This window comes from Adiantum capillus-veneris, chromosome 17 (assembly GCF_014529385.1).
Source record: "Adiantum capillus-veneris isolate H3 chromosome 17, ASM1452938v2, whole genome shotgun sequence".
In the NCBI taxonomy this organism is placed as follows: Eukaryota; Viridiplantae; Streptophyta; class Polypodiopsida; order Polypodiales; family Pteridaceae; genus Adiantum; species Adiantum capillus-veneris.
In genome coordinates, this window is record NC_140947.1 from 120,209,376 (window position 1) to 120,235,991 (window position 26,616).

The 26,616-nt window shown below is 42.8% G+C and overlaps 1 protein-coding gene across 2 annotated transcripts in view; it reads right to left on the bottom strand.

Annotated features, from left to right (window-relative positions):
• Window positions 1-18,154, bottom strand: part of UVH6 (RAD3-like DNA-binding helicase protein) — a 60,422-nt gene extending 42,268 nt beyond the window's left edge. The window contains exon 1 of one of the 2 annotated variants that reach the window (XM_086487367.1): window positions 17,225-18,154. In XM_086487367.1, the coding sequence (XP_086343493.1) occupies window positions 17,225-18,039 (815 nt within the window). In that variant the 5' untranslated portion in view covers window positions 18,040-18,154. The remainder of the gene's footprint in view (window positions 1-17,224) is intronic. The other variant, XM_086487366.1, reaches the window with a different exon arrangement.
• Window positions 18,155-26,616: the final 8,462 nt, after the last annotated feature.

Consider the following 26,616-nt stretch of genomic DNA (forward strand, 5'->3'; position numbering starts at 1 on the left):
ACTGACTTCCCGGGATATTTGGGTCGTCGGCCGACATTTGACAAGGCCAAGTAATTGAAGAAGCACGTCAAGTTTGAAGACCTACCCAGTTCTTCTTCTTCTTCTTCTTCTTCTGATAGTTCTTCTAGCTCCTCGGATTCGAGCGAAGAAGACAGAAAAGGTAAAAAGCGAAGCAAGAAACAAAGCTTCGGAAAGGGCAAGAAAAAGGCAAAGAAGGCTACATCTCGCCCAGAGACTGACAATTCTACTGAGGACTCGTCTACAGACAGCTCAGATTCCGATGACGGAAGTTTTATGCGAACAAGAAGAATTTTTACAAAGCCAACCAGTATGACTTTCTCGAAGATAAAAGCAAGAAAGTCCGAGAGTTTAAGGAAGGTGGCCACTCGATCAAGTTTGATACTTCTCAAGATACTCAGATGCTTCGAAGGCTTTGTCTTTTATACAGCAGTTTGACATCGCTTTCACGGGAGGACGCTATTCAAAGCACTCCAAGATTCGGAGAGCTACCTCTTACCTTAAGGGGAATGCTCGTACTTGGTGGTCCACGCTTCTTTTAACAAGAGTGCACCAGTTAAATGGCTGAAATTTAAGAAGCTTTTTATTTCTTCTTGGTTGACGCAAGAATATGAACGAGATATACGAGCTGCTTGGAACCATCTTCGGATGACCAAGAAAGATACAATCAATGCTTATTGTGAAAGATTCTGGAGCTCTTTTCTACCTGCCTCTTCATTCAAGAAGATCTCGTTCAGAGAACAGATTGAGCGGTTTACATTGGGTCTACCTACAGAGATCCGAGACCACTGCTTGGAGCAGAAGTCAGCTTCTATTCTGGAGTTGATGAGTCATGCGAAGCGGGGCTTTGCCATTCACTCTGGCAGTCTGACCTACCCCACAGATGAGGCCATGACACAACGAGCCGAACAGACTTCTAGGAATGAAAGTAGAAAGAAAAAGAGCAACCCAGAGAAAAAAAGGATGCACGACCCAGCCTTACTCCTGAGGAGAGAGCTCGCTTCATCAGAGAGGGGATGTGCTTTGGATGCGGGGAACATGGACATATCTCCGCGAAGTGCCCTAAAAAGGCATAGAAAGAACAACATGATAAAGACGACGACAGGCCTGAGAGTTCGAGAGCAGCTGAGGAATGTGGAAGAAAAGGCAGATAGAAAAGCAAACCTGGTGCCACATGGCGTGGGACCTGAACCGAATTAAATGAATGAAAGTACAAACTTTGCCGCTTTGGGGCAAAGTGAAGGATCAGGAAGCTCTTTTGAAGGAGCCAAGGCCGACTTCTTTTCACTTGGAATTGGCGACTCGATTTGGAAATACGCCCAACAGACTGACGCCACAGGCGGTGGTAGTTCGACTGGCACCCGGATGGGATGTTGCCATTACACCGAGCATTGGCAAACTTCGTTTGCAATGACAAGGGTGCTCAGGGCACGCGAGTGACGTTCTACTCGGAGTCCCTTGGTTCCACCAGAACTACGCCGTGGTTGACTAGCGGGCCGAGAAAGCGACTTTGATAAATGAAGAACTCAGAGAATTGTACTTGATGAACTTCACTTTCTTTACTCATTCTTTTGGGAGAGAACTGAACGATGGATAAAGGTTGAATATGTTTTGACCTGGACAAAAGAACGCCAAGATTTTTCTCCACACTCATGTCGATTGCTGTTTAGAGGGCCTGAAGATACAACCATCGAGGAGATCCTTGTTCATGAACAGATTTTGGCACATAACGATACCAAGAAAGGTAAAGTCCGAAGGCGGTTCTTGGTTAAGTTCAAGAACTTTCCTGCATTTGATGCGAAGTGGATGGAGGAGGAGGACCTAGCAGATACTCCTCGGATTGTGAAACTTTACCTCGATGTTTTGGTTTAGCATAGTCTACTCCAAACGAAACCCAGAAACTCAGCTTGGCTGAAGATCTGGTGCAGTGGGATGCACAAGAGGGGAGTTACTCCGCTCCTTTGTCAACAAATGCCTCGATTTTGATACTAAAGTCACTGATGTCTCTTTGAGCTTCAGGGATACTGAGAGCTGACAATATTCTATTGGATGACTTTATGAAATGGAATTCCTGATAACGATACTGATTTGTTCTTGACTTCTTGTGAGTGCAAGAACTGATAGACGAAATGACTGTAGCATTTTGGTCTGATTGATCTCGAATAGACATGGTTGCAATAGGGGTTAGTCAATCGGACATCGTTAAGGTCCCGATTGGACCTAGATGTGTTTGCTAGCTACATTGCCGATAAATCATGGTCTAAGATCCGAATGAATGTTGAATGTCATGTGATGTCCTGTGATGTCTGGTGATGTCCTGTGATGTCGTGTGATGTGACTGTCGATTTTGTACACGTGCTAGATGTGTGTTCCTAGTACGTATGTACTAACAGTCAGTGTCTGCTAAGACGGTTTATGGCTTTTGTCGGTTTTGCAGGCGTAATCGCGGTCGATTACAATGCTTTCAAGAGGGGGGTATGTCACAAAGTGATGACGTGGCGGACAGCAGAAACCCTAATTTCTGCCAAAAACCCTAAAATTCCTGCAAACCCTAATTTCCGAAAATCGCGGAGGCTGAAAAGGAAAAAAAACAAATTTTGGAAAATGATGAGCGATGCGAATTTTGGTTTTTTTTTATAAAAAAAGAGAAAAAGACTTTCTAAGAGAGAGAGAGAGAACTGATGCTTTCTATTTTAAAAGCTTTTGGGGCTCTGCTTTTGGGCATCCCTTGTACCTTTAAATTAGTGGTGAGGGCCTCACTTCTCAGAGCATCTGGACGCAGAGTCTGAGAGTGAAACCCTAACCGCTCTCTTGTACTTTGATGATTGATTAATATAAAAAGAAATACCGAAAGGGGCACCAGTCTTTGGGGCCAATATCTCTAGGCACGGAACTCCGCCGGGCCAGTGCAAATCTATTGTGATCTGTGAATTGTTTTAAAGTGGTTATTTTGGTGTTGTCGCGGTTGATTCTCAACTTGGAGTGTCCAAGTCTGTTACAGGTTCTTTGGATCTTGACTCGAGATCCAAGATCAGTTCTTCATGATCTATCGAATCTGCAATGAGATTAGCGTCACTAGAAAAAGTATCAACTAACCCATCATTCTTGTGAACAATCACATCATTATCTTGCAAATCATCATGCTTGTGAGAAATCACATCTTGATCATCATGCTTGTCCTCATCATCCAAATCATCATGCTCATCATTATCATGCAACTCAACATGTGTATCATCATGCAAATCCTGTGTGTCATGCTTTGAAGAAGAAGAGACTGAGAGAGTCTCCTTTTCCTGAATCTCTTGCTTTTGTGTCTGCACTTGAGAAAAGAATCGGAACAAGGCGTCTTTCCTTTCGTTGTGCTCATGCTCTATGGCTGCCATTCTTTCTTCGGCCGCCAAGCGCGCTTGCTCACGCTCACGCTCAATAGCTGCCTTTCTTTCTTCGCGTTCTAATTTCCTTTTTATAAACTGCTTCAACTCCTCCATAGGAGTTAGTGCAATCCTTGCCGTAGATGGGGAAGGGGGAGTTCGGAAAAACCTCCTGGTGGGAAAAATTCGTCTTCACCACCCTCATGCTCATCACCTCCATGCGAAGTATCCATTCCGCTTCGGGTGATGACCATCCACTGAAGTCTTGGGTTCTTCAGTTCACGAGGAACTTGGGTTCTTGGGGGTCTTGAGGTTCTTGGGTTCTTGAGGTTCTTCTTTCGCTTGCAATCTATGTTAGAGAAGGATCTTCTCTTCACCCGAGTTCTGCTCTTTTCTACGAGCGCACCCCTTGGCGGCCTTGCATTCACGCCAAGGTTGCTTTTTCCCACCTCACGTTGATTGGCCAGCCGCTAAGTGCACACTCCGCTCTCAATGAGTGAAAAGAGGCACAAGGGGAGGCTGGACAAGCCCTTCTTTCTTGGGTTTCTTGTCACTCTTCAAAAACACGATTAGGAATCGACACACCCAAGAGAACTTGGGTTACGTGCGACCTTAACAAGCAAAAAAAAATTACGTGCTTCTCTCCTTGAGTGATACAGAACACTGCCAAAGCTCTGAAACCAATGTAAGGTGCAGCGGAAGTGAATGTTGAACTTTGCTCAAGATGAGTGCTCCGAACTGTGCTCAAGGATTCCTTTTACTTACGAAAGGAAAAGCATTCCGTTCCTTTACTGAGAGAGTGCAATGGACACAAACAAAGTGATGAACACTGTGAATGAAGGTGCTGAGACTGAGAGATAGAGAGAGAAGAATACGACACCAGAATGTTGTCAAACCCTCCTCTGAAGGCCCCACTCTCTATGGCGAGAGCGGTCTACTATTGATTGCACAAATCTCTACAATACTTGGACTTGCCGACGATGTCGACAACAATGAGGACGACGACGAGACGGGCTGAAATCTGAAAATGCTAAGGGCTGAAATCTGCAAATCTTTATCTGCTGAATTCTGACTCTATGTTGGTGACGATGTCGATGGCGACGATGCGACGACGACGCGCTGAAAACGCAGATGCTGAAATCTGCGTTTTCCGGGCTGAATCTACAAAACTATGCTGGATCTGACCGTGCGGCGAGGATCTGCTGCGGGAAGGTGAGGTCTGCGAGGTTCGAGACTTGTTCTGCTCTGTCTATCTGCTGAAAACTGAAAACGCTGGTCTATGGGCTGATTCTGTCGCGAAGATCTACAAAAACGTTGAGGTTGATCTGCAAACCAAAAACGCTAGGGGCTGAAAATGAGACTTGCAGGGAAATCTGCTAACGCTAGGGCTGATCTGTGGTCTACTGTGGAAGTGCTAGGTTCTGCTGTCGCCAGGGGGGTTTGCAAAGCAAAAACGCCAGGCTGAGTTCTTGATGGAAAAACGCTAGCTTTGCAAATGGCTGAAAACGCTAGGTCTTGTTGTTGATGGGGGTCCTGTTGAGAAGGTGCCTATTGAGCCAAGTGCTTCTGCTGTAACAAACTGCTGACGTGTCAAAGCCTAAAGAATGGGGCCAACTTACAGATGCCAGTCGAGGGGCCTAAACCCTAAGAAGAACAAGTAACAGAAGAAGTAGTCCTACCAACTTATGGGGACCCCGTCCGATGGGCCCCCAAGTGACATAAAGGATTCAAATAAAGCGGGACCCGCACACACGCAAAAACTGATGACATGGCAGATTTTTGAAAATTGCGATGGCATGTGGCTTTGCTTTTGGACCAGATGCTTTTGAGTTTGAAGGCTTTTCACTAAAATTGCTTTTTAGGCCAAGGGCCTTTAAATATGAGGTTAGGGCTCATTCTCTGGCATGCTTCTTGAAGAAGGTGTAGAGTCTGGAGTACCGGCTTGTACTGTGTTGATGCCATATAAAGAAATACCGAAAGGGGCGCCAAGGTTTGAGGCCAATACTCTCTGGGGTGAAATTCCGCCACTCCATGTCACGTGTCGTCTCTCTCTCTCTATTCAGTTGTTATTGAAGTGCTAAAAGTCTACTCAGTCTGTTCTTTTCTATTGGCACATGGTGCCCACCTTGTGACACTTGCTACCTCTTCTGCCAGAAAGTACTAGCGCTAGGTTTCTATATATACAAACTTATGAAAATTGCCCTACCTAGTTCTCAATAAAAGTCACTTAGAAATAATAAGTGAAAAATGTCAAAAAAAGGAAAAATAGATCTATGCACTGTAAAAATGCTCCTGATGAGTTCTAACTGAAATCTGATGGTCATGCTGTGTGCAACCAGAGGATATGCATCTAATCTAAATGTCTAGACATGCACGGTCTGCGAACAGACTCACAAAAGTGCCGGAATACTTCCTATTCTAGACTGACTGAACTGAACCCAACCCCTGTCATCAAGTAGCTTGTCCACGGACACATAGGGTTGGATGTGTCACGTGACATAACCAGCCATGCTCTGAAACATTGATCCACCCCCGAAATACCTAGGATGTACCGTGGGTGTTGGAAAAACCTGTTGCATAGCCTGAAACTTGGCAGCATAACCGCAATAGGAGGCTTCACAAACAAAATCCCCATGCCAAAAGTGACTTTCCCGGCGCATATAGACACTTTCCCAAACCTGGTGAGACTCTGCAGCACACTGAATTCTCTGTTTCCTGACCTGAAAATGCAGCAGATCACCTATACAATTATCCCAACGCTTCCCACACTCGTAGGGCTACTTGTCCTTTGAATCAGACGAGATTTCTCGCGTGAAATCTCTCTGAATTCACATGTACCTGCGGGGGGGGTTAGCAACTACCTAATCCCCGAACCTGTGCAAGAGGCTCTTGCCTCGGCAATCGCACATGAACCCACACAATGGTACATACAGATGAAAAGCCCTCGAGCGGGGCATCACGTTTCTATATTCAAAACATAAGACAAGGGAGAAGGTAAGCTTTCCATTAAAGCTGTGATCACCTGCACCCACTACTCACACACACAATAGTTCACTTATGAGCCAAAATCAGCCCCTCTCAAAATTTGGGCGTCCCCTCTTCCTGCTAGACTGAGAAAATTGCTATGGAGTTGGCATGTGTCCAGTTTGCCTCTTTTGAGTTAATTTCCTAGTACCCACCGACTTATAACGTGTAGTGAGGGGCCTAAATGACTTTGTACTGAGCCTAGACATCCTTTTACTGCTCGGATTCCAGTGTTGACTGGCCCGACCATCTCGTGGCGACCTCCCCTTCCTGACTACGGGTGGAACTCTCGGCTGTCGACCGGTTCACACTGGCCAAAATATATCCGGCCATTTGTGACTTCAAAAAGAGGGTCCCAAAAATTAAATAAAAATCAAGGGAAAGAAACCAACAATTAATGTAAGTGGTTGCCACAGCCTCGTGACACTATGCTACCCATACGCGGGAAGATTCACAAGAGCAACCCCGAATGGGAGAAAGATACTTATGTCCTTTGGAATACCCACAAACCATAGGTAGGTCCTCTATATGATGTCTCATGAAACCACCAAATAACTCCTCAAAGATAGAGGCTCTTCTTGGGGTTTCGACTATATTTCCGTATGAGAAGCTCTAGATGAATCCTCGTCTCTGCAATGGATGTGGTTGTGAATGTAGGCTCGCGATGCCTAAGAACTTCCGCGGTGGTTGCCTCCGATTGGAACCTTTTGGCTCCAGATTGATGGCTATCGATTGCTAAGAAGATGTAGACGGTGTGGACCCAATGTGCTGCCAAAGATGGTACAGATTGGTGACGATGAAATGCCTCTTCTCGGATGATGGAATTCTTGAAGCAGATAGGAGAGATGGTTGTTCAAACAATGCCAAGACTCAAAAGCTAATAGGCTGATCCTGATGGCGCCTTCCTTTGTCGTTGTAGGCCACTAACAAATCCTCATACTCGTAATCAATATCTTCAAGTTTCCAATGCTGCAATTTGTCATGTTAAGAATCTTCCATAATCTTCTAGAATTTTCTAGAATCTATTGGAAGCTTCTACAAGCTTCCTTCCTTGGAAAATTGTTCACAAAAAGAAATATCAATATGGGTATCAAATGAAAGCTCTTGTCGTGTAGATCACGACTCTAGCTTCGAAACATAAATCCAAGATGCTTGTAAATATATATAAGCATTCAAAAAATTCAACCCACATATGCACACTGAGCAATCTTTCATGATCATGCTATCTTATGGATTGTAACAGTCTTTTCCAATGGATCTAGTGTAACAGACTTGGGCACCCCAAGTCGAGAATCTGGCACGACACACGAGAGGGAATCACTTTAAAATACTTCACTTAAATCACGGTTCAATTAAGTCGACACGGCTCGACGTAGTTCCGTGCCCAAAGAGATTGGCCCCAAAGACTAGCGCCCCTCTCGGTATTTCTTTTCATATTAATGCTCAAGCAAAGAACAATTGCCCGCGGGTCCTCTCTACTCGGAGCCTTGTCAGCACTTCTGAGCCAGAGGGTGGCCCGGGGTCATATTTTGGCCATGGAAAAGCAATTACATGAAAAGCCTTCAAATTCAAAAGCAATGGCTCCCAAAAGTTGGCGTTCAATTCAGCCAGTGCAAAATCCAGAAATCCGTATGCTGCCACATTAGCACAACCAACGCAAAAATCTAGCAGTCCGTACAGTGTGTCAGCGTGATCCATACAGCCAACGAGCCTCTTTCATTCTTTTTTTTTCTAGTGTCCCTAGGGCCCCATTGGACGGGATCCTATAAGCTGGAACAACTTATAAGTCTTTGTCTTGCCAATTGGACGTGCCACGTCATAATTTTCTGACATACCCCCCTCTTGAAAGAATTATGATCGCCCTCGATTACGCCTGCAAAAATAGACATAAGCCATAAACCAATTCAGTAGACACTGACTCTAAGTACCAACGCACTAGACGACGCAAATCTAGCATTTGCACAAAAGACGACTCAGTCAGTGCACAATCTAATTATATCCAAATCAATCACATAAAAAATTTCATTCCAGATCTAAGACCATGATTCTTGGTAACATATTTAGCAATCGCATCTAGATCCACACCGAACCTCACTGATGTCGGATTAGCTAATTCTTATTGCGATCATGTCTCTAGATTCTTAAGATCGAAATGTTGCAGTCATTTCGTCTTTCTACCCCGCATTCAAATAAAATCACATGAGAGAGTACACATCAATCAGCTTCAAGTTTGGGAATTCCCATTTTCTATTTCCTTATCCATAAAGTCATATAGTAGAATACTGTCAGCAAGGGAAATCCCTGAAAGGGAAATCAGTGACTTTATTCCGTCTAGGTAATCTGTAACAAAGTAGCAGAGTGACTCCCCTCTCGTGCAGTCCCATCTGCACCAGATTCAACCCTGTTGATCTGCGGGATCTTTCGGAATAGATGGCAGATGCAGCTAAGCCGAAAGCCTTAAAGTAAAGTTCCAAAATCTGAGGAGTATCTGCTAGGTCCTCCTCCTCCATCCACTTCGCATCCAATGTCGGATAGTTCTTGAATTTTGCTAAGAATCGCCAAATCACTTTACCGGCGAGTATCTGTTTTGGAACGAGTATCTCCTCGCTCTCTTCCACTTCAGGCTCCCTTTCAACTGGCACCTCACCCTTAAAAGGTTTCAAGTGACTCACATCTTCCAAGTGTCTAGCAACTTGAGTCTGAAGGATTCATCATTTATCTTTTCTTGGATCTGGAAAGGGCCATAATACCTCATGTTGAGCTTTGGAAAAGCTGCTCCTTTCCCTTTTGTTTCCTTAGGCGTGCCTTCTCAAAACGTAGTAGCACCCAATCATCCTTCTTCAACTTCAAGTCGCGTCTATGTTTATCTACTGCCTTCTTATGCCATGCTTGAGACTTTTCGAGTGCCTCGCAAACCTTGGCAAAAGCAGTGTCCAAATCCCTCGTATATTGGTCTGCTTCAAAAATCGTATCCTTGGTGCTTAGAAATGGAGGGACCTTCCTACCACCTTCGATTACCTCAAATGGTGCCTCCCCGTTGAAGAGTGGACCGTGCTATTGTAGGCAAATTCCACCAAAGGCAAGTAAAAATCTGTGCAATGAACAGTTTTGCCAAATGCTCAGGCTTGACCGTCTTTTTTACTGGAATAAAATGAGCTTGCTTGCTAAATCTGTCAATAATTGTCCAAATGCCATCGTGCCCACTTTGAGTCTTGGGAAGATCAAAGATGAAATCCATAGCAATGCTTTCCCAAGGGTGGGAGGAAATGGGTAAAGGCTCTAGAAGTCTTGGTGCCTTATGCCTGTCAAACTTGACCTTTTGGCATACTAAGCAACTGCGAACAAAGTCGTCCACATCCTTTTTGAGCCTCGGCCAATAGAAGTAACGCTCAACCCCCTTCAAGGTGGTATCTATGCCGCGGTGGCCTAAGAAGGGTGGACAATGGCACTTTGTCAAAACCTTTTGCCTCAAAGGCTGTGTGACACACAACATCGTTTTCCGTATCAAATAGTCGTCCCGTATGGAATATCCTGAAACTGTCTCCCCACTTGTATCCGAGTAAAAATGTCAGTAAAGTCAAGATCTGTGGCGTACACGGTACTGGTCGACCATATCCTCGAAGCTTCTATAATCTATCGCGGAAATAGCCAAAACCAAGGGCTTCCGAGACAATGCATATGCCACTAAGTTCTTCTGTCCTGAACATGGACAATTTGGAAGTGAAATTGTGACACCATATTAGCCCATCGCATCTGTTTTTCTCAAAGTTGCTTCTGTGACAAGAAGTGGCGTAAACTCTGATGATCCGTAAAGACTGTGAAATCAGCTCCGAGTAAATAGGGTCACCACTGTGTAAGAGCATGGATAACTGCCAATAGCTCTTTTCCATAAGTCTGTGCTACCAACTCTGAACGTGAAAACATCCTGCTCTTGTAAGCAATGACATGGCCTTCTTGCATCAAAACTGCTCCCAGACTACGACCACAAGTATCACAATAAACTTTGAATGTCTTTTGCAAGTCTCGCAAAGCCAACACTGGTCCAATAGTCAATTTCTCTTTGAGAGTCTGAAAGGCGATAACCTCTCTCGGCCTCCACGTGAAAGAGACTCCTTTCTGAGTCAGTAAATGCAAAGAAGCAGCTATCTTTGCAAACTTTCAAATGACCGCCGATAGTAACAGCACAAGCCCAAAAAGCTTCGAACTTCATGAACATTCTTTAGGTCAGGTCAATCACGAATAGTCTCAACTTTGGCAAGGTCCATCTGCAATCTTGCTAAGATGATGTGCCCCAAGAAATGTATCTCGGACAAGAAAATTTACTCTTTTTCACGTTGATAATCAATCTATGCTTCCGTAATGCTTGAAAGACCTGTGGCAGATGATGTATGTGCTCTACTTCATTCTTGGAGAAAACTATAATGTCGTCAAAGAAAGTGCCCACAAAAGATCGATATTCTCTAAAAATCCTATCCATCATTCGATTAAATGTTGCTCGAGCATTCGTCAGTCCAAAAGGCATAACCAAATATTCGTATAAACCAAAGGTTGTCCGGAAAGCTGTCTTGTAAACATCCCCCGGAGCAATTCAGATCTGATGATATCCACTCTTCAAATCAATTTTGCTAAAGCACGAGGATCCCTGTAGTCTGTCGAGAATATCATCGATCCTTGGGATAGGTCATCTGTTCTTGATGGTCATTTTATAGAGAGTTCTATAGTCAATGCACATTCTCCAAGATCCGTCTTTCTTTAGTACCAGCAATATCGGAGAGCAGAAAGGTGACGTGCTAGGTTGAATGAGACCCTTTTCTAGAAGTTCTATTACTTGGGTTCATTATTTCTTCATTCAAGGCTCCACTAACTTGATAAGGTGGCCAGTTTGGTGGTGTACTTCCAGGAATCAAATCAATCCTATGGTCCTCAGGACGAGGTGGAGGTAACTCGCCTGGTCAAGGTGGAACCACACGTGTTGTACGGTACGTGGAAGTACGTACTGTACGTAATCCTGTATGGGTAAATTTTTTATGTACGGAAAAATACGTGGCATTGGTAAAAAAGAATAGAAACCACAAAAATAAATGTCAGTTTCAGAGACAAAGCTACAGAATTTGTCAATTTGATGTTTTACAACTTTGATTATGTCTAAATTCTATATACAACAGCTAGAGACTCAAGAATCGCATACCTGACGCAGTGACGTGCGATATGCGCCTGCGGGCACTGAAGTTTGAACTTGTACGGTGTACCTGTTTACCTATTAGACTCATCACTTATAGACTGCTATCATGAGTCATGACGTCAAAAGAGCAAGACAATTATGAGTTAAGACAACTGGACAGTCACAAGACAATGAACATTTAACAAACAGAGTCCATACTAATGTGAATGTCACAACTGACAACAGCTGTCAGGACTCAGCTACAAGTCACAAATCACAAATGTGGAGTCTATCAAGATAGCTCCTAAAAGAGCATACATCAAATGAAAATAACTAGTTGGCTGCTGCCAACTAAAATGTCTAGCAAATGGTGACCTCAAAACTCATCATCAAAGGCAGAGGATGAGGAAACTAAAGAAAGCATGTCTCCATCAGTCAAGACATTGCCCTCCTCATCATACTCTGGCTCTACCATTGCAAGGCAAGGTGCCTGCAAGTCTGGATCAAAATCCTCCTCCTCCTCCTGAGTGTGAATGAGAGGCACTACCTCACCCGTACGTCGCCGAGGTGTACGAATAGGCAATTTCCCCTTGCGAATCATCTGCTGCCGTGCAATCCCTGGATCTACAGCTCTCTCACGGAGTGGAATACTGTAAGCACGTGCGCGTGATCTAGTCACACGCCTATCCACACTCTCCAACTCCCTGTGGAGCATGCGAAGAATATCCTCCTGCTCGTTCCGAATCTGCTGATCCAACGTCTCTGTAGTTGGATCATCCATCAGCTTCACTTTTGCAGGGTCAGCCTATTCAACATTCAAACTTCAAAGTATAAACAACTGTGACCATTGACTTGTATACAACATTATACATACTAATACTACATTGAGCAATGAGAACAAAGCTCAACAAACCTACTCGAGTGTCCCCAAAGCATGGTAGGAACGTACAAGCCTCATGTTGGCCCTACAATATACTAGCTTCTCTAGCTGTGAAGTGTTAAGCCGATTGCGGCTTTTCGTATGAATCAAGGAGTAGGCACTCCAATTGCGCTCACAAGCGCCTGCTGAGCAATCCTACAATGGCAAGTGCAATGGTAGCATCAATACCATAAAACTTGAGGTCAGTCAATAGTGACCTCTGTGTGTCAAAATCATACCTGTGAGAGCAAGCGTAGAGCAATAGTAGTCAGACGTGGAAGGCCCTGTCTACCATAGTTTTGCCACCATGTGAGAGAAAGCTTGGTGGCCTCTGAACGTAGCGCCACTGCTCCTGTGAATGACAACCCCAAGTTATTCATGAAACTGCTCATCTCCGCATCTATCTGCAACTGCTCCTCAATGCTAAACATGTGGTTGATGTACTCGTCCTTCAAGGCCAAAAGACTACTCTCATAAAACAACTATGGGGTCTTGTAGAAAGGGTAGAGTATTGCAGCCATCCCATGAATGGGACGACTCATAAACTCCCATCGACTCTCGACAAGAGCTAGGACATCATCTCAACTGCAAAAAACCCAAGCAAACATGTGTCAGGACTCAGGAAATTACAAGTAGAGATTATGGGTATAATGTATTTAAGTATTAAGCTCAGCTTATCGATCTTGTGACAAGGATTGGTGTCACGTGACACATCCAACCCTATGTGTCCGTGAACAAGCTACACCATAACAGGGTTCAGTCAGTCCAGTCAGTCTAGATTTAGAAGTGATCTGGCACTTTTGTGAGTCTATCCGTAGACCGTGCATGCCCAGTCACTTAGTGTAGATGCATATCCTCTGGTTGCACACAGCATTATCATCAGAATTCCCATTAGAATCCATTAGAATCAATTAGGAGAATTTTCCAATATTTTAGTCTATTTTTCCTATTTTTGACATTTTTCACTTATTAATTTAAGTGACTTCCCAAAAAAAGTAGGTAGGGTAATTTTGCTAAGAAAATATATAAGCAAACCTAAGTTAGCACTAAATGGCAGAAGAGGCAGCAGGAGCTCTACGCTCAACAGGAAACTTCTCAACAGGACCCCCCAGGAGACCTAGCGTTTTTGGAGCAGAAGCCTAAAGCTAGCGTTTTAAGATCAAATCAGCCCTGGCGTGTTGGTGCACAGCAGATCAGCCCCGGCACCATCGCTACACAGTAGATCAGCCTAGCGTTTTTGCATTTGCAGAACCACGGCGACAGAAAGACCAACTTCAGTCCCTAGCATTTTTTTGATTTGCAGCACAACCCTAGCGTTTGCAGATTCATCGCGACGGAAAGTCAAGTACCATTAGCGTTTTCAGTTTTCAGCAGTTAGACATCGCAGATCAAGTCCCGAACCTCGCAGATCTCACCTTCCCGCAGCAGTTCCTCGCCGCACGGTCAGTTTCCGCAAGGTTTACAGTTTCAGCCTGGAAAACGCAGATTTCAGCATCTGCGTTTTCAGCGCGTAGTCGTCGCATCGTCGTCATCGACATCATCACCAACATAGAGTCAGAATTCAGCAAATAGAAGATTAGCAGATTTCAGCCCATAGCGTTTTTGGACAGAAAGTAGAAAGATTGCAGATTCCAGCCCTTAGGTCGACTTCGTCATCACCGTCGTCATCGTCGACATAGCCTAGACTTGCATCAATCTCATACATACCATTTGTACCAAATTGTGCAATCAATAGTAGACCATTCTCGCCAACGAGAGTGGGGCCTTCGGAGGAGGGTTTTACAACGTCTCTGGTGTCGTATCTCTCTTCTATCTCTATCTCTTAGTCTCATACACTTACACGCACAGTGTCCATTCACTTTGTTTGTGATCATAGCACTTTCCATTAAGAACGGAAGGCTCTACCTTCCATAAGAACTAAAAGGAACCCTTGAGCACAGTTCGGAGCACTCATCTTGAGCAAAGCGCAAACAATCATTCCGCTGCACCTAACACTTGGCAAGCCATGATATGCCCCTTCATTTGCATGAAGAGGTGATAAACCAAACCCAATGTGGATCCCTCCATGTCGGTGACCCACAGCAACACGTAGATGGGCTGCAGCCTGCAATGCCACTGTCAAACTTTGCACTTCAGTCCACAATGCATCATCTAGCACCCGTCTCTGAATGGCTTTGCATTTCTCATTTTGTGAGTCATGCATCTCTCTCCACTTTGGGTCCACAACAGTTTGGAGAAGTGGATCCCTCAGCTTCAAGAGTCTGCAAAACTATGTACATGTATGCAAATCTGGTCTTGGATGGCCGCACCATGTCAAGAGCATTGTGGCTGCGAAATATGGCTAAAGCCTGATGCTTCTTTCGGAAAAATGTAGTAATCCGAGTAGCATCAGTCACTATGGGCTGCACCCAAGGTAGTTTCCCTATATCCTCCATGAGCAAATCTAGACAATGGGCTGCACAAGGAGTCCAAACAATACCTGGAAACTCAGCCGACACCATTTCCCCATTGCTACATAGTTGGATGCATTGTCTGTAACCACCTGTACCACATTATCTTTACCCACATCCTCAATGGCTTTCTTGATATGCTTGTAAATGAACTCTGCAGTAATCTTCTCTCCTGCTTTCCCTGCATCCACAGCGCGTAAGAAATAGGTACCAAGGCAGGAGGAGACAAGAATGTTGATGATATGGCGCCTGCGTATATCACTCCAGCCATCGGAAATAATAGTGCAACCAAACTGCTGCCAACCTGCCTTTACTGGGACCAATGCCTTGTCTATCAAGGCTTTCTGCTCGTCAAGCATAGTGGTGCGCATCTTCTTGTACTCAAGTTTTGACCAAGAATCTGTCGCACCAACCTGTGCAATGGCTCTAACCATCCTCTTCCACTAATCAGTTCTCAAGACATTGAAGCTAATGTTGCACTTGATTAGAGTGCGAGCAATCTCCATCTCAGCCACTCTCTGCCGCTCCTTTACCCAAGATTTGGAATTCACCCGTGAAGGCAAAGTAGTCTGTCTCGACGCATGCACATCACTGTCCTCTTCATCCTCGTCTACTTCCATGATCCGTGCTCTCTTTCTACTACCAGATGGCTGTCCCATAGGTGTTGACTGAGACTCAAAAATGTCATCTCCTTGTACACCAAACTCTCCAAGATGAGCATCTTGCAGCGCATCCTGTGTCTGCTGAGTCCCTTTAACAGAGTTTGTTGCCAACTCTCTTGGAAAGTTATCAGCAATTAGCATATCTTTCACAGCTTTGGGCACTTTCTTGCACGCACTACAGTTGTTTGTGCATTGAATCCCTGTCAAATGCCTCACAACACGTGTGATTGTACTTGTGAGCGAGAAACCACAATACTTGCATGACCATTCGCGACATCCGGAACCCTTTTGAGTTGGAGTGTTGACAATACGGATGACATTTGTGTGTTCCTTCCAATAGGGATTGGTCGGCTTCGGCATTCTTGCTCCTATTGCAAGATTCAAGAGCATTGAACAAGAATCACGCGAACAAAAAGTGTGTGTGTGTGAGAGAGAGAGAGAGAGAGACGGAGGGAAACGCGAGAGGGAAGCTCAGACAAGCGTGGGGTAGAGAGCAACACACACCACAGAGGGAAAGAGGCACTTACCTTCCCTGTGTAAGCCTGTGCAGAGCTTTTTCTCTCTCTGTAACAGTTTCTCTGTACTCTGGTTCTTAAAATTTAGGCGTTTTGGGATTCGGGCCTAAGGTAGGCAAATTTAGGGCACGCATGAACGTCTGGGCCTCAAGCGAATACAAACGGGTGGACAAATCCCCAAAATTTTTTATTAAAAAAAATGACGTATGTACGGATCGTTCGTACAGTATACGTTATGTACAATACGTACGTACGGTACGGATCCGTACGTACGTATTGATCCTACCTTGCGCTTGGTAGGCCTTCTGAGAAACCTGTGTGTGCAAAAATTCTTGTCGTTCCTTTTCCAATTCAAACATATTTGATCGTTGTTCATCATTCAGTTCTTTCAAGAAGATCGAGTAAGCAAAAAGACTAAATTTCATTAATTTGGAAATGGCCAAAGCCGATACAAGTGGGATGGACTCGCCCTTCAATTTTACATCAAGTACAATTACTCTGTCCTTCTCATTCTTCAATGTCGCTATCCTGGTCCTCTAGTTGACCACTGTGCTGTTCTTATGGAACCAAGGGATTCCTAGGAGGACGCCACACCCTTCCAAAGGCATGATGTAAAGTCCTCGTGTCCTAGATACTTCTAGATTGATTTGCAGGAAGAACTAACTCAGGTTTGGGATACCTTTGCCAGAGCATAGGTTTCTTTTGGTAATTTTTGTAAATAGCATATACTTTAAGACTTAAGTGCTTCTAGGCACTATTGTAACTAGCAAATAATTATCTACAGAACCAAAACACTTAACTTTACCACCTCCATAGGTGGGAGAGCTCCTTGAGCGTCCGTGCCTGTCCAAAGCTAGTTAGAATGCTATACCAACAACTAGCCTACCCCTCAGCTCACATGCCATGCATACTTGGGCATACAAGGTACTAATCCTACTGAGGAAGGCAGTCTGCTCTGTCCTATTCTATTTAGTATAGAATTGTGATTATCATGACTATGTGAAGGCTTGATTATTTTCTATGCTAATTCAGAAACAGCTTACAAAAGGAAATTTTGTGCAACAAACCACCATATGCAGCAAATAGCAAAAAAATTTGACTTACTTCTGTATGGTTTGGGATATTTTGCTGAGATTTCTAGAAGCTCCGTCAACAGTTTGCTGCCGAATATTCACACTCAGTGCCTCAATGCATACGTTGTCTATGTTATGGGCCTCATCAAAGACAACAACGCATTCCTTTTGCATCTCCTTTGAAATAATGCCTGAAACTTTGGGATCAAGAAGATACTGATAATTGTACACAACCACATTGGCAAACTGTATCATGTGTCTGGCAAGGAAGTAAGGACACCACCCTTTCTGTTTACCATAACTCCTCAAGTCTTGGAGCGTATAAACACCTGAAGGAAGGAGAGCTTCAGCCCCCTGTTTCTCATAGGTTTCAAAGAAGGGGCATAATTCAATGTCAAGGTTGTCAACTGCACTTGCGCGCACCCAAGAAGCCGTTAGTTTTCTGCACCCAGCATCCACAGATTCACGGGACCCTTCCGCGCTGACCTTCGGGTGAATGCAAAGGTTCTTTCTAGAGCTGAGGCCAAGCGCAAGGATTTTTGCTGCTTTACCAAGCTCTTTTTCTTGATAGGCTTGAAGGGTTCTCAGCTCATCTAGGACTTTTTCCATTTCATGCACGGTGCGTGTACAGTAGATGAGCTTGTTGGAACCCGTGGGGTGCGCAAGCTGGTAGCTTGTGATGAGGGACAGAAGGGTTATCGTCTTCCCTGTGCCTGTGGGCATCTCCAGCAAGCAATGGCCCTTTGCATCCAAAGCCCTCTTCAGCTCCAGCATGTATTGATGCTGCTCTGGGTAAATATACTCGTAAGGGAAATAAACTGTGAGGTCCTCTATCTTGAACTTCATGATGCCTTTGCCTGTTGCAGGTTTGCCTTCTGCTTGACGCTCGAGCGAAGAGGAGCTAAGAAGGTATTGTGGACCGTCTGCCTTTCAAAAAAATTGCCTACGTTCAGCAGGTACGCCCATTTAATTCCTTTACCTTGATTGTGTATTACCCGTTTTGAGAATGCTGCATATGCCACTTGGCACCTCCTCATTGGAGGGAGATAATTAAAAATAGAGATGGCAAAAGATGGCGAAAGGTCGTGAGCTAATTCTGGAAGAGCAAGGTGAAGTTGGAGGAGCACGCCCAATAAGAGAGAGAGAGAGAGAGAGAGAGATTTGTACCAAGGAAGCAGGATGCATGCTGATATTCGCAAAAGTGGGTTACTTAAGCGTGCGCGCGAGAGAGAGAGAGAGATTTGTATCAAGGCAGCAGGATACATGTTGATAATCGCGATAGTGGGTTATTTGAAAATAGCACATACTTACCATTGTGGATATGCCCAACAGAGGCAGGGCGAGGAAGCTCTGGGTTGTTTTTAGGAGATGCAAACAGAGGGCATTTCTTTCAGGAGCTTCGTTTCTGGAATGTCGTCTCTTGGAATGCACTGATTGCCGGATATTCCCAACAGAGGTAGGGCGAGGAATCTATGGACTGTTTGAGAGAGAGATTTGTACCAACGCAACAATACATGCTGATATTTGCAATAGTGGGTTAATTGAAAATAATAGTATGTATGTCAAGTATGGTGTACTCATCCGAGCGCAACAAGTCCTTGACGAGTTTTGTGTCCAGAATGTTGTCTCTTGGAGTGCATCAATTTTGGGATATGCTCCAGTAGGGGCAGGGCAAGAAGCTTTGGGTTGTTTTTAGCAAATGCAAAGGGAGAGCATCTCTCCAAATGCAATCACCTAAACATGCATCTTGAAGCATATGGCATCATGCAAGATGTTGGTATCGGCAAAAGAGTTCATGATGATATTGTTAGCCAGGGACTATTGACAGAAAATGTTGTGTTTGGCATTGCCTTGGTCAACATGTATGCCAAATATGGCGTACTTCATAAAGCACAAAAAGTGCTTGAGGAACTTCTTGTCCAGAATGTTGTCTCTTGGTATGCACTCATCGCGGGATATGCCCAACAAAGGCAGGGCTAGGAAGCTCTGGGTTGTTTTCAACAGATGCAAAAAGAGGGTATCTCTCCAAATGTAGTCACCTACATGTGCATCTTGAAGGCATGTGGCATTATGCAAGATGCTAATATGGGCAAAAGAATTCACGATGATATTGTTAGCCAAGGGTTGTTGATAGAAAACCTTGTCATTGGCACTACCTTGGTCGACATGTATGCCAAATGTGGTGTACTTCACAAAGCACACAAAGCGCTTGAGGAGCTTCCTATCCAAAATTTCATCTCTTGGAATGCATTGAGTGCTGGATATGCCTAATAGAGACAAGGCCAGGGCTAGGAAGCTATGGACTATTGTTAGCCATGGACTATTGATAGATTAATTTGGCCATTTAAGACCGGGGAGTGAAGTTGATTTGAGTGCTTATAGATGAGCTCAACCAAAGGATTGGGACCAAAAGGAGCAAAGTCCATAATAGAGCAAGAGTAATTGTTGTTTTTTATCTTAGTCATAGGAGATTCAATATTTAGGTCATATTATCTCCCAACCAGGGATCCAAATGGACCCTGAAAAGTTGGAGGTATTAAAAGGATGGCCTATACCAACAAATAACATGAATTGAGAAGCTTTATAGGATTGTGTGTATACTATAGACACTTCATAGAAAAATTCTCATTCATAGCAGGGCCATTGTATGATTTCACTAAAAAGAATGCTAAATTTGTATGGGCTTCAAAAGAGAATGAATCTTTTGAAAATTTAAAGGCAAAGCTTACCTCTCAACCAATATTAATATTAACCCTCTCAAAACCTTTTGAAGTCTAATGTGATGCTTGTGGACAATGCCTTCGAGCTGTTTTGCTTCAAGAAGGGCATGCTATAGTATACAAAAGTAGGAGATAATCTAGGCATATATGAAAAAGAGTTGCTAGCTATTTTACATGCCCTAGATGCGTGGAAGCATTATCCCCTAGGCACTCCATTTAAATGACGTGGGAAAACACTCTTTCACATTTTAACTTTCATATCGCTCGCATAGCTAGTAAGCACAACCAAGTGGCCGATGCTCTTTCACAAAGACCAAGGGTAAATATTGTATTAATAGCTACTCACAATTATATGTCCTCTATGGTAGATGAGTACGCTACATATCCAAACTTCAAAGATGTAATGTTAGCCATTGCACTAGGGAAGAAAAAGGAACCATACAACGTGCAAGATGGTTATCTTCTCTATGGCAATAGGTTATGCATTACACAAGGCTTACCTAAAAGGTTATGTACAAATCTCATGTTCCACCTTATGCAGGACATAAAAGGATTCAAGATACTCTCAAGGCAGTAGAGATGTGCTTTTATTGGCCAACAATGAAGGTAGACATACCGGAATATGCTTCCAAATATATTGTATGTCGAAAGACAAAGTATGATAATGGGAAGCAACCTAGCTTTCTTCAACCATTGCATATATCTGATTCCCCATGGGAAAGTATATCCATGGATTTCCTCTTTCGATTTCCAAAATACATTCATGGGAATGCAGAAATATGGACAATAGTCAACTAGTTTAGCAAGCAAGCGCATTTTATACCGGTCAAAAAGACTATTAAAGCAGACCATATGGGAACCCTCTTTATCTCACTGATCTTTAAGTATCATGGCTTACCAACATCTATTGTATTCAAATGACTAGCAATTTTTGGAAGGGTCTCTTTGAGAATCTAGGTACTAAGTGGAATTTCTCCTCGGCTTATTACCTACAGACGGATGGCCAAAATAAAATAGAAAATTCATCTATTATTGATCTACTTAAAGCCTATGTTACAAAAGTAGATCAAAGAGATTAATGGAAAAAGTATTTAATTTTAGTAAAGTATGCATACAATAACACTATCCATACATCTACAGGAAAGGCACCCTTCAAAGTAATTGAAGGAAGACCCAAGCTCCCATTGATAATCAAGAAACTTGGGAAGATATTTGCTGATGATGAGTATAGTATAGCCCTTAAAAGAATCTTTGCGAAAGATCAAGGAAACTATATCCATCACGCAACAAAAGGAAAAGGCTGCTCCTGATAAGCATAAACCAGCCTTGACCTTCAAAGAAATGATTGGATATTTCTCAAGTTTCCCAAAGCATGCCTAAATCATACTACGGGCAAGGGAACACAAGGACACCCAAAGACACTAAATATATTATGCTAAGTTAGCAAAAAGATATTATGGTCCATTTCAATTTCTTAAGCCTATCAATGAATCAACTTACAAGTTAGGGCTACCTAGCACTTGGCTCATTCATAATTCCCATTTCATGTGAGCCTTTTGAAGCATTATAAGGGCAAGCCACCCAAAGAATTGGTAATTGAAGAACCGCTCGAGTTTGAAGGTCAAGAAGAGATCCTATATCCAGAGAGCATTCTACGACATGAGGACAAGGTTTCAAGAAGTGGTAAGACTACCCAACAATATCTTGTCAAATTTAAGAACTATCATTTCGAAGATGCAATGTGGATGCAAGACATCCAACTAAAGGATAATGTAAACCTTGTAAATACTTCCAACGACTCCTGTCAAAGGTAAGGGAATCATGTATGAACAAATATGCTTTATAAAGAATTTTGTCTTGTTATGACTCTAAAATTTTGTCTTCCAAGGTGGATGCAAGACATCCAGCTAAAGGATAATGTAAACCTTCTAAAATACTTCCAATGACTCCTATCAAAGGTAAGGGAATCAAGTATGAACAAATATGTTTTATAAATAATTTTATCTTGTTTTGAGTCTAAAATTTCTTTTACATGTTCATAAGTTTTAAGTGTATGCATACCATGAATCATGCTTGCAACAACTAAGTCTCTCAAGCACCTTATAGACCTTGCCAATCTACTATGAAAGATGATTATGGTGGCTAAGTAAGGACATGCTTGAGACAACTAAGCCTTCCAAGCACCAAGTGGAGCTAGTCACCAATGTGGAAGAATGTCGACGGGTAAAAGGGGTTCCTCTACCCAAAAAAGGACTAGCTATGACTTTATTTTCCCTACTCCATAGTTGAGCACGACTATGATTTCAAGGTTATGAAAATTTATTTTAACCTTCTAAAAGGATTTTCCATCTTAATTTGGACATTTAAGTGCGAGGAAAATAAAAGAGAACAAGTGAAGCTGATTTAAGTGCTTATGGACCAACTCGGTCAAAAGCTTGGGACCAAAAGGAGAGAAGTACATAAAAGGGAAAGGGTAATTTCTATTTAGTTATCTCAGTCATAGATACACGTCAAGGAAGGATGAATATATCCTGAGTAGCATTGATCAAAGGTACATGACAAAGGAGATAACCTAGAGTAATTATAGGAGTCTAAAAATTGAAAGTAGTTGTGAGGTAAGGCCAAGGGCAAACCCAAGGGGTCATGCACCGATGTAGACATGGGATTCTAAATATAGATGGCCAAGGGCTTATATGATAGAGTGGTAGGGTGGAGAAACCTCAAGGCAGTTCCCCTGGGTATCACACTGGTATCAGAGCTCAGGGGCTCATGGTAGCAAGGGAGGAGGGGAGAAGCGGCCTACATTGATTCTCTCCCTCTCAAGGAGTGCATGTATTCTCTCTCTTAGGATCGTGTTCAAGCCGGCAAGGCAGGGATGAAGTCACATAATTCTCTCTCTCTCTCTCTCTCTCTCTCTCTCTCTCTCTCTCTCTCTCTCTCTCTCTCTCTCTCTCTCTCTCTCTCTCTCTCTCTATGTGTGTGTGTGTGTGTGTGTGTGTGTGTGTGTGTGTGTGCCGTCATGGAAAAGTACTCTTGTAGAGCTGAGGCGATCATGGCGGTAGTAGAAGCGACAACTAACACACACAAAGGACTTGCCGTTGACTTGCAGAGAATTTCATAGGAGTGAATTTAATGGAAACGCCATGGCTTGGAAAAGCTTTTTCGTTTCAGCAGTACCGTCGTTTGGGACTCATAACTCCCATTTTCAACAAGGCAAGCTTAGCGTTATTCTTTGTTTACTGTTGCACACCATGGACACTCAGAGGTTCACCATTTCTATTAATCGGGCATCCAAGGGACACCCCTAGCAACGTTGAGCTTGCAAGGACACAGGAATGCGAGCACTAGAGTACACAATAGTCCCAACAGGGACACTTTGATGGAAGCGATTGTGCAACAAAATGCAGGGTTTCCATGGCTTGCTAACACATGACACAACTACCATGGTGGGGAATTTTGGCAATGGTAATAATTGGCAAGTTTGGCTAATAGAACAAATATGTTTTATTTTTGAACTTACTCCATCTTGAAGATTTTGTACAATGCCAGCTTGACAAGCAAACGTTTCTTTGGTCAAGCGCAGTTTGGCAGTTAGATGACATTTGATAGCTAATCTTCAGGAGCTATCTCTTGTAATATTGGGCAATCTCATGATTCTCAATAAGCTGCATGATTCGGCAAGGGTGTTTCTCTATAAAAGATTGACAATGTCAATTCTCTTTTGCTTGACATTTGTGTGTCAACCCAAGCACCTGTTAGCTAAGAGCAAACAGACTATGTTCTATCTCATCTCCTTGATGAACTTATGCAAAGCAAGGCTTCACTTCAAGGCATTTTGCCTAGAAGCTTCCAAAGTTTGGAATATGTTAGTATCATACAAAGTTGGGGAAACTTGCAACACGTCTAATTGCTTTTTATTGGACGTCAGTATGAACCAAGCCACGAGGGCATACAAGGTACATGCGATAGCACTAAATTTCTCTCTATACATTGCTATGAGCCACATTCAAGCGAAGGCAACTGCTCTCAGAGGGGCGATAAGGCTAGACAAGTCAAGTTCTACTTGTATTTTTGTCTTTCAATTTTCATTTGAATAAGATTTCTCTGCTTTGCAAAGGAAGGTGCTTTGATACACTTACTGCGAAGTAAGGTTTCTATTACGTGCCACAATTCTATCCATTGACTTACGATTGAGCACAATAGCACACAAGTTTGGCAATAAGAGGATATAAGCTCACTGTTACGGTTTGCAATGACCTACTGTGATGTATCCATGCTAGTACACATCGTGCAATGCACATATGATATCTGCTCACATTGTGGAGAACGTCATTGAACCCAAGGGCTTATCAAACTATTTTTTTGATATGCATGCTAATAGTGTGGACTCATTCCACTAAAGCATGGTGTACACTCCCGCTATAACATCAACTACTCTGCTAAAAAGGAGTTGAGGCTGGTATACTTTCTCGTGATTATTGTATATGACTACAACGACGTGCAATTTCTATGCACAAGGTATTGGCAATACAATTGATGCTTTTTTGTGGATAGCAAGTAGGCATGGCTTCATTATCAAGCAAATAATTCATGGGCGACGACATAAATAGACTAAGACAGCCTCAAAGTAGGCGATCTCCTATTTGAACACCCAAGAAACTTTAGTATGACTACCTTGTTTGGGGTGTTGATACTTTTTCTCTTTTGTTCATGGAGAGAGATGATTTTTTCAAGATTTAGTTGTTAATAAGATTCCAAACTTTAGACGATCTATGCTTAGTTGCAACACTTATTGTGTCTCTAGGAGTGGTAAGTTTAGGGGTATGACCCAACTAATATACAATCAATCCATGGGTGTTGAGGGTCACAGTTTGATCTCATCACAATTGTACTTTCAAGGGAAGAAATCACAATCTACCAAGGAGTAGTGAAAAAGTTCAACTTTTTAAGTTGATTCCAATTACTATTAGACATAGTAGACTGTGCGGGTCATCGTTGGCTGCTAGTTTGAGTAGTTTTTATATAGATCTAACCAAGGGGTTTGACATTGCAAATTTTAGCCAAGGGGTTTGGATTACATGGACAACACCGAGGGTTATCAATACAATACTACTTGATTTTCACTAATCTTTTAATTAGTGTTACTAGGCCTTTTCACATAGGAGATTTGGTTATGTGCACATTACTAGGAGTAAGTGAACGCTATGTTCAACGTTCAGGTACACATGTAATTTGGTTTTATTCCATTCTTTTCATATGCTTTGCTTGAATTTTCTAAGTAGGATGTGTCAACTTGAATGCTTTCACCCATTTTGTTCTTTAGAGACATGACAAGGTCATGTAGGAGCAAAGTATTTTGGGTCGTAGTGTCCGAAATACATTTTTGCATTATGCAGTTTTGGACCTACATGTGGGGTTTTGTTTGGCACATGTTGTCATATGGGATACAAAATGGTATAGGAACTCATGGAGTTCGGTATAGCTAGTGTGGAGAAAGGTTTATAAGGATCCCTCTCACTCATGTCACAAAGTGTTTACAATTGCCTCCACGCACAAGTACACCTAATACTTGATAAATGTCATTTTTTTCGGGCATCCTTCTATGAGACATATTCCGCATGTGGAGAATATGAGTCTCTGGGATTGATATTGGTGCCTATTATGTGTCATGACAAAGTCCCTGGTGTTGGTCGCATCCGTTTGTTAGACTATTATGAGCACATCATATCAGGAACAATTATAGTAGCCAAAAATTGTCGGATACCTAGTAAGGCTTGTTAAGATTACAAGTACAATTAAACAACTTTAATGGATGGTTGTTTACACATGCAAAAAAATTATGTTACGTTAATGAATTAGTTCACTTGGTACCTAGATGTGATGAATTTTCAGATTCTATTATGGTCTAAACATGTTAGCATGGTTTTCACGTGGAAAGCATTTATTTGTTTTCTCGTGAGCCTTGAGCATAACATTAGCCATAAGCATTGGCAAGTACAGTTATGGATATGCAGGTTCGCATCTATATTTTGTTAAATATATGTACACTAGGTGTTTTAGGCCCTAGTGTTTAGCAAAGACTGATTTGGAGCAGCATGCACATTCATGGCGTTAGTAGCTTCTAAAGCATTTGGAACTATATGTGCAATATCTCTATGAGATTAATTGTAGATCTACTAATCACTAATAGAGGTCATGCTTGGTTTGGGTGCTTGTAGATCAACTCATTAAAGTTAACCAAGATGGTTGCTGCTAACATTGTTGCTTAATCAACAATGTTGCAAGGAACTGAAATCCCTGTTTACCAGTCATTCTGGAGGACTGTCTATATAAGTTGGGGATACACATCTCATTAGTGCCAGTTATCCAGAGAGGAGAGGTAGATTACACATGTCAATCAAGTGCTAGAGGATATGCTACGAGCATACGTTAGCAAGAAGTAATCAAATTGGGAAGATTATCTCCCTATTCTTGAGTTTGCTTACAATATTGTTAAGCATGTAACGATTGGTTTTAGTCCTTTCATGCTCATGTATGGTTTTCAACCTAGGTCACCAGTTACAGTGGGGTTGGCAATTGGAAAGCTCCAACAGGTCAAGGATTTTCTCCAAGACCATATGGAAATAATGAGACTGGCTCGTCAAAATGTTTGACAAGCACAACATTGGTATAAAAAGTATGCTGATGAGAAACATCGACAAGT